Here is an 8,895-nt window from a genome sequence, read left to right on the forward strand (position 1 = left end):
ATTTTGTGTTTAGACTAGACTGTGTTAGGTGTAGATAGTGTAGATTATATTAAAATCTTTTAGTTTTTAACGAGCCTTTGTTTCATTCAGTCTTGTGTTGTAACCCGTTTGTGGTTGTTTGTCTTATGTGTTGCGCTACGCATCGGATCACCCGAAAGGCGTGTCCGTGTGTTCACAACACTCATACTCATGCTCATGCTCATGCTCATGCTCACGCTCACGCTCACGCTCACACTCACACTCACACTCGCACTCGCACTCACACTCATACTCATACTTATAGTTATGATGTATGTTTGATAATGATAGATATAGATATTGACTTGAGTGCAGGTTGGTGCGAATACTAAAGTGAACACATTGGTATGATGACACGATTGAAAGTTAGTGACGTAATTGTGTAGATATTTGGTTGCTATGAGTTTATGTGTGAGGGAGTCTAATCTCGATCGTCGGTGTGAAAGGACGTGTACTGGTTGGCATGACTCAAGTTGGGAGATAGGTTCTAGGAATATAGATACGTGAATACAGTAATAAAGATTCGTACAAGAAGTATTTGGTTCATCTTATTTCTAAACGTCGTTGATATGTCTGAACGTAAGACAACCTTAGTGGTTCTCAAGGTTTAGTACTCTCTCTCTGGTATTGGAGATGAGCTAAATGGTAGTTGGCTGAGTCAAGTAACTCAAACCCTCTCTCTGTACTGCACAAGCGTAACACTCATACTCATACTCATACTCATACTCATACTCATACTCATACTCATACTCATACTCATACTCATACTCATACTCATACTCATACTCATACTCATACTCATACTCATACTCATACTCATACTCATACTCATACTCATACTCATACTCATACTCATACTCATACTCATACTCATACTCATACTCATACTCATACTCATACTCATACTCATACTCATACTCATACTCATACTCATACTCATACTCATACTCATACTCATACTCATACTCATACTCATACTCATACTCATACTCATACTCATACTCATACTCATACTCATACTCATACTCATACTCATACTCATACTCATACTCATACTCATACTCATACTCATACTCATACTCATACTCATACTCATACTCATACTCATACTCATACTCATACTCATACTCATACTCATACTCATACTCATACTCATACTCATACTCATACTCATACTCATACTCATACTCATACTCATACTCATACTCATACTCATACTCATACTCATACTCATACTCATACTCATACTCATACTCATACTCATACTCATACTCATACTCATACTCATACTCATACTCATACTCATACTCATACTCATACTCATACTCATACTCATACTCATACTCATACTCATACTCATACTCATACTCATACTCATACTCATACTCATACTCATACTCATACTCATACTCATACTCATACTCATACTCATACTCATACTCATACTCATACTCATACTCATACTCATACTCATACTCATACTCATACTCATAATCATACTCATACTCGTACTCGTACTCGTACTCGTACTCGTACTCGTACGATCACGTCTTTGTCCATGTCCACGCCACATCCGTGTCAACGGCCATGTCCACATCTGTGTTCATACTTATAACTATGTGTCAAACTGGACATTTTCGCACGTCTACCTTTATGTCCAAGTTTGTTTTTTCTTTACTAATGCATGCTTTCTTTTGTGTTTATACCTAAAATTTAGGCTGCATGGTGTAATGATTTCGTAGTTTTGTGACTGACTATTGATTTTTTTTTCATCTGATGCCCGCACACCCACATGAAAATCTATTATATGTGTAAATCTGTTTTTAATTCATCATGTTTGCCAATATAATCAAGTCGTTTGCTGGTCATTTTTCAGGGACTCGTAGTTATTAGACTACTGAGTCAGTGGTTGAAAGTCAAATACGTATGTATTTTTCTAGCAAATTTAACTATATTTTTTCTGCGATTTATTTTAGTATATTTGGCTACGTTATTCGCAATAACTTAGTGATACGCAATGTATTTTAATACATTAAAATTAGTACAAGAAAATTTGATTTGTTTAAGTCTAATTAGTTGGTATTTATACTACGATTTATAGTAAAACTTAATTTTTTTTTACAGCAATGTTGATGTAAAAACATTTAAACACAAGGTTTTTCAATATTTTGAAGTGTTCTGTACAAAATAAATCATAGCTTTTTACAAATATCCTATGAATATGACTACAAATTCATAGCTCTTCACACGGCAAATAAAAAAAGACATATACGACAAAGTTGGTTGAGCTTTATTAAATGAAAGAGAATTGTGTAAAATGAATTAATTTTACAGCAAATCGTTCAATTTCGGTACAGAGTAAAATTAGCAGCGTGACTTGACTAAATTTGTTTTCGCTCTTCCGCAACATTAAATTCACTTGACAGTTTTATGCATCAAGTCTAAAATGTTAGTAATTTCATTATATTTTGTATTTACATAGGTTTGAGAGCATGTATCTTCTGATACTCCTGCTTTTAGCTGTCATAGCGTCACAGACAGCCGCAAAACATTGTACCCATTTACCTCCTGGTCTGTCAAAAATGGTTCGGGGTGTTGACGTCTCAAAGCTGGACATGCTGCCCATTGACATAGTTGGTGATGACGGAGTCATGAGTCCAATCATACCCTTCACCTGCGACCAAGGAAAACAGTACAAGAGTGTGAAGGGCACTTTGTACGAACTACCTGACCAGGTAAGTTGTGATAAGCAAAGTTGTTTTATTTTAACTTATTCCCGCTTTAATGCAATTTATTTAAGTAAATATCTAAAGTTAAGAAATAACCATCCAGTATACCTACCAGCCTGGTACTTAAGTTTGCAGGATACGCAGGTGAAAACCGAAAATATTTGTACACCGTACACCTAAGGAAAAAACGAATTTAAAAACAATTTGCATTTGAAAAGTTAAGAAGCAATCTTCATTTAAACAAATATAATTTAAATTATTTAATTATTAAATGATAATAGCATGGAAAAAACTAATTACTTACATATAGGTATAAAAATACCACTTGTAAGGCTAATATCTAACAAAAGTTATAAAGATAATATAGTTATCTTTTCGAACTTGGCAGTTCACTGCATGTATGGGTATAGTAATGATGGCCAACCGCCGCTACTTTACCTACCAAGAGTCTTGGTATACTTAAACAATATACACACTCTAACCGAGATCCAAGCAGTGGACATTCGAGTTTGTACCTACATGCTCTAGCACCTGACCATGTATTCTCATAGAAAGATGATTAGCACTAATTTTTAAAGTTTTATTTAGGTAGGGTTATTGTACAATCTCTCCATTTAAATGTTTATTTAAAAAAATAAGATGATAAAAATATGGTAAGGCTAAAACTGTAAAAACTAGGTATAAACAATAGGTCGAATGGTAGATCACACGATTTGAGGCATTTTTTTAAAAAAAAGATCGATAATATAGTCTTTACTAGATATAATAATTTGCACAACAGGTACATTTCAGTACAATTTAGCCGACTTTTACCTAATAGAGTTCTTTTACTAAAGAAAAGTATTTAAGGCGTAGAACTATTTGATCAGCTCCTCAACCTCATTCCACAGATAAAAAACAGAATAAACATTACATCCAATAGTGACATAAATAATACACTGATTATTTTTATTTTCTATTCCACTACTATTTGTTATAATCAGAGGCGTAGCGATGGGGGGGGGGGGGGCAGGGGGGGGACATATGTCCCCGGGCGTCGACCTTAGGGGGCGCCAAAATGGGTTGTAAAAACAAATTAAAATGTCATATTAGCTGCGTTTTTGCAGTTTGAGAGGGGTAGGTGCAAATCGAAAGTTTGAGAGGGGGGGGGGGGGGGTGCAAATCGAAAGTTTGAGGGGGGGGGGGGCACATCGAAAGTTTGAGTGGGGGTGCAAATCGAAAATTTGCACCACAGGGGGCGCCAGATTGAAAGTTTGTCCCCGGGCGCCGGGAAGGGTGGCTACGCCTCTGGTTATAATCTAGAAATATTTCAACATGATCAGGTGATTTCCGATCAGTTAAGGAAAGAGAAAAAACGGTGGTGTAATTGTCTATTTTAAAAATAAAAAACGCGCAACTCTGCTTTTCCAGATAATGCTAAACTAGGTTATGATATCTTTAAAAAATATAACATCGTTGTACAATACTATTGCTCTGTTGTTAAGATTTTACTCTTGTTATGCTGTATCTAAGTTTTCAAACACCGTACAGGTCTGGCAGATGACGTCTGTTCCCGGAGGCTGGCTCTCGTCCGACGCCCACACATACTCCTCTTACAGTGAGGTCAGAAACTCAATGAGCAACAGCGTTGGTCTGGAGGCGGACACTGGCAAATACTCCTTCTCTGCCAGTTTTAGTTACAAGAAGATGCAGAACTCCATCACCAACTCCTCCAGGTACATCTCTGAGGTCACGGCATTTGCTGCTGCAACACGAGCAGACGTCAACCCGCCGGAAAAATTAGGGCTGGATAGTTTTGCTCAAGAGTACGTAGATACTACACTGACTGGTACCTTTGAAAGCAACCCTACTGCGTACAACAAGTTTATTGATACCTACGGCACGCATTATTTTACCTCGGCTAAGTTTGGTGGTTTCATTAGAATGGTCTTTGAGACGTCAAAAGAATACGCAATGACCAAAACTGAAAGCGAGATCGAGGCTAATGCCAAAGCTTCGTACATGAAAATGGTTTCCGTGAGCGTAGGGCACACGTCTTCCAATGGGAATGTTGATGAAAAGTTTACATCCAATTCTAAGACCACCATGAAGTACTACGGAGGCGACACCAACGTCCTAAGCAGTGACGGTCTCTCCAAGTGGCAGCCGACAGTCGAGAGTGACCCCTGGTTGTTTTCAGGTAAACTGAAGCCAATTAGCGACTTAATTAAAGACGAAACAAAGAAATCATCAATGATTCGAGCTGTGAAGAACCATTTGTTAAGAGCCTACATCGGAGAATTGCAATCTCTCATTTATGGAGCCAGGGTCAAGTCCGATAACCCAGTCATCAACGGCCTTCGTGATCGCGCCGCGGCTTTGCTGAGTAAACAACAAATTGTTGACAGCGAGGTCGATGCTTTAGCCAATGACTTGAAAGACTATGTCACTATGCCCAGCTGGTTTGTTGCGAACACCAAAATCTGCATGTACGTGATAGAAACAGGGATGCCTTTTCAATGTTCATTAACAGTTGGGGGGCACTATTTTTGTGCCATGGTTAACTCTATGTCTCCTTGGTACGCCGACTTGACCGACTATTTAATAGGAGGCTGCAAGATGCAATGGTGTTTTATCCGCCAACTATCCAGCTTGGTTTAACGATGTGAAAATTTGCTATCAATGGTATGCTGAGAACGACATCGCGCAATGTGGCGGCGATGGAGGACAAACCTATTGCGCAAATATCAACCAATGGACGACACCTTATGTCGACGACACAGCAAATCGCGACGGCGGATGCAGAATGCGATGGATGCTCCAAGTTACCGACTCCGCACCGTACTGGATGAGAGCTGTACACATGTGTTACAACTGGGAGGCTTTCGGCGACGAAAGCCAGTGCGGTGGAGGGGCGCCAACCGAGCAGTGTGTTGTGGCCAACACCTGGACCACCTACTACCTGGACTACACCGGCATCACAAAAGGCGGCTGTAAAATGAGCTGGGGCTTAAAGACCGCCTACTGATAGCTGGCTTCCATTTGTTCCAACAGTTCAATACGCACTGATATACAATGCCTGGTGTTTAATATTATTATTACTGACACTGTATACTTAAATACAAATGGATAACTGTTATGAAAATTAAGGTTAGATATTGCAATTAATTAAAATTTAACTGAAAAAGCGTTGTTGTTGTTTTTATCTTCATGTTTGAAAATTTAAAACTTTACATAAACTAATTATATAAAGTAAATAAATTAACGATTCCTCTTTAGATTTTGAGATCCATTGACTTCGACATATCCTAATAAATAAAAGACCCCGTGCGCACTTCTCTCTCTCTCTCTCTCTCTCTCTCTCTCTCTCTCTCTCTCTCTCTCTCTCTGTCTGTCCGCAAAATATTTTCGCCGGACATCACGTCAGAATCTACAGCGATATATCGAGAACTTGATACGGAATTTTGTTGAAAATAATATGTTTTAAATGTATAACGACAATTGTATTTAAAGAAGAAAAATAAAAAATAAAGGCGTTTTCGAATGTAGAAAAACAGTGTTTATTATGCAACAGGAAAAGTGTTTAAACTAGGGACAAGAACGCATTTAACCATGACGTCGCTTACTGTATACACTAAAAGAGCACGAAACTAATGGCGTCATCTGCCGAGTTTAGAAAGGAAGGAACAATTTCATTCAACTTTGATTTAGATCTAGACCTACGTACCCTATGAAACCTAGATCTATACAATACAATTTTCTCGGCCTAAGCTTATAAAATTTACTTTATCTATTTGGATTCTAAAATCTAGAAAAACTAGACGCAGACGCTAGATATTCTAGATTTTTATATTCTAGATCTTCTAGCTCTAGAGATTCTAGATCTAGATTATCTAGATCTACGGAGAAACTAGACTTAGATCTAGACCCTACCTAGATCTAGAAACTACTCAAATAATAAATGTCTATACAAAACTATTTCAGGCTTTAATTACCTTATTGAAATCTTTGTTTAGCTATGCAATTTGCTAATCTATATATATAAAGCAAAGTTGTCGGGCACTTCTCCGCGCCGCAGGCGCTTAGATTCTGCCTTGTGGCGACAGGACACGGGGGCCGGTGCCGGGTTGGTCTAAAAGTCTACGAAGACTGACCGGCGCCTTATATGAGCACTACACATAACAGCAAATCACTAATTAATTAAGCATTCAAATTCTCAATGTTTTTGAAAACCTAAGCGAAGCTAGGCAGCATGCCTAGTGAAGGCATAATGTCGTCAGCACTATGCCCAGCCGCATTTACTTTTCCTACCCCAAGGTACCAATTATAGCTGGGTGGACTCAGAGACGTACTACTGACTTGATCCCGGATTTGAAAATAAGACCTTCGTGTTAGCAGTCTAGCTCAGGGGTCGGCAATCTGCGGCTCGCGAGCCGCATGCGGCTCTTCAACTCCATTCACAAATATTAATTTTTTTTCAAAACTCATAAAAATATTGCTCTGCAACACTCGGTAATGAACAATAAAATAATAACCATAAACAATAAGCGCTCGCTATTCTATTAGAATATTTAGTTACTCCCTATTTCAATGTACTTCCTATTAACTTGTCTTTCTTAAATTGGAACATTCGACTTCATAGGGGGATATAACAAAGAAACTAAACCCAGCATATGCCTTGCTTGAAGAAGTTTGTTTCGAAAAAATAAACTGCTTCATTTTGTTGAAGACTGGTAGAGTGGTAAATTACTTTATTTCGAAAATTTGAAACAAAAATGTGATAAAACCAACGCTACTATTAACATGAATTACCTCATCATTACTATAAACAAAATGAAGGATGAGTTCACTGAGAGATTTGAACAATTCAAAAGAAGTGCAAGTACTATGGCGTTCATTGTAGATCCTCTCAACAAAAAAACAAATGAGATTAACTTTGAGCTATTTGGAATTGATGCTGGATCGCTTCAAATGAAATTGCTAGATTTGAAAACCAAACATTTGTGGAGTGGTAAGTTCACATATATTAAAAGCAAGTTAGAAGATTTGGAGGTGCAGTAAAACATGCACGTTTCGCTGTACAAGTGGACTGCTCTAAAAGAAATGCCGCGAGTGGAGGAGCTATTATGTGACCGATGGACTAGTCTTCCAGAATGCTAAAGTGAGGTGAAGAAGTTGGCATTAGGAGTGCTGACGATCTTTAGGTCAACATATTCATGCAAGCAAGCGTTTTCTTGCATGAATATAACACAAAGTTTAGAAGCCAACTAAGTAATAAAAATTCAGAGGCGTGCTTGAAACTGAAAACAAATTATGAGCCAGTTTTAAACAAACTTTCAAAAGGCATGCAAGGCATGCAAGACCAAACTATTGTAAATAGTATTAATTAATTAAAGTTTTATAATTTGTAATATATATATATATATATATATATATATATATATATATATATATATATATATATATACTAGCGTACCCGACCCCCGCGCGTTGCCGCGGGGATAGAAGAAAGTTTGACGAAATATATTAGGATTTCACCAACGCGTTATGAATTATAATTATATGTTCTTAGACGCGTGACCTTCTTTTCTAAAAATGAGTTATTTAAATGTAAACAATGCCTGTTCTTGGATCATAAATATCAGGACACGGGTTTACCTACACTACGGCATGAAAACCTTGAGTGTACATTAATCACTCACCGAAATAATTTGGTAACACACTTCGGTGACCGCTACTGTGTCAGAGCGTAGAGGGGCGTTCTCAGGGTCCCCACTCCCCCCCCCTCCCCCCGATTACACTACCGCATAGGCGCGGCGTACGACCCCTGGCTCCTTAAAAGTAATAGGCGCCATCGTGCCAAATAGCATCCTGTTAATAATGATGCAGATTTCATCATTCGCTAAAGTGCCACAAATGAACAGGCTTTTTTTCTTTAATACGTAAAAAAGTATTTGACGTGTTTTAAACATCAGTGTGACTGATGCAATATGCTAGCGTTACTAATGGTCTATTATTAGATGCTCGATCTCAATTTCTGACTGCATTGTCTAATAGTAGATGCTTATTGCATCATTCGTAAAGTGACGAAACTCTACAGTAGGCTCTCAAAAAGTTATTTTTTCACCTTTCGCAAGGTGACGAAACCGGACAGAAGGATTTCCTTCGC

The 8,895-nt window shown here is 38.0% G+C and overlaps 1 protein-coding gene across 1 annotated transcript; it reads left to right on the forward strand.

Moving 5' to 3' along the window:
* Window positions 1–1,900: 1,900 nt before the first annotated feature.
* LOC131953553 (perivitellin-2 67 kDa subunit-like) lies at window positions 1,901–5,868 on the forward strand. Its single transcript, XM_059316778.1, has 3 exons — window positions 1,901–1,942; window positions 2,501–2,753; window positions 4,278–5,868. Exons 2-3 carry the CDS (start codon window positions 2,511–2,513, stop codon window positions 5,385–5,387), a joined length of 1,353 nt encoding a protein of 450 aa, XP_059172761.1. The 5' UTR covers window positions 1,901–1,942; window positions 2,501–2,510; the 3' UTR covers window positions 5,388–5,868.
* Window positions 5,869–8,895: the final 3,027 nt, after the last annotated feature.

Source organism: Physella acuta, unplaced genomic scaffold (genome assembly GCF_028476545.2).
Source record: "Physella acuta isolate Inbredline_101_S28 unplaced genomic scaffold, ASM2847654v3 ptg000930l, whole genome shotgun sequence".
NCBI classification, from domain to species: Eukaryota; Metazoa; Mollusca; class Gastropoda; family Physidae; genus Physella; species Physella acuta.

Coding starts and splice junctions, on each gene's coding strand:
- LOC131953553 (XM_059316778.1), top strand. CDS start 2,511: ATGTATCTTCTGATACTCCTGCTTTTAGCTGTCATAGCGTCACAGACA. Junction 2,754..4,277: donor TGTACGAACTACCTGACCAG/GTAAGTTGTGAT, acceptor AACACCGTACAG/GTCTGGCAGATGACGTCTGT.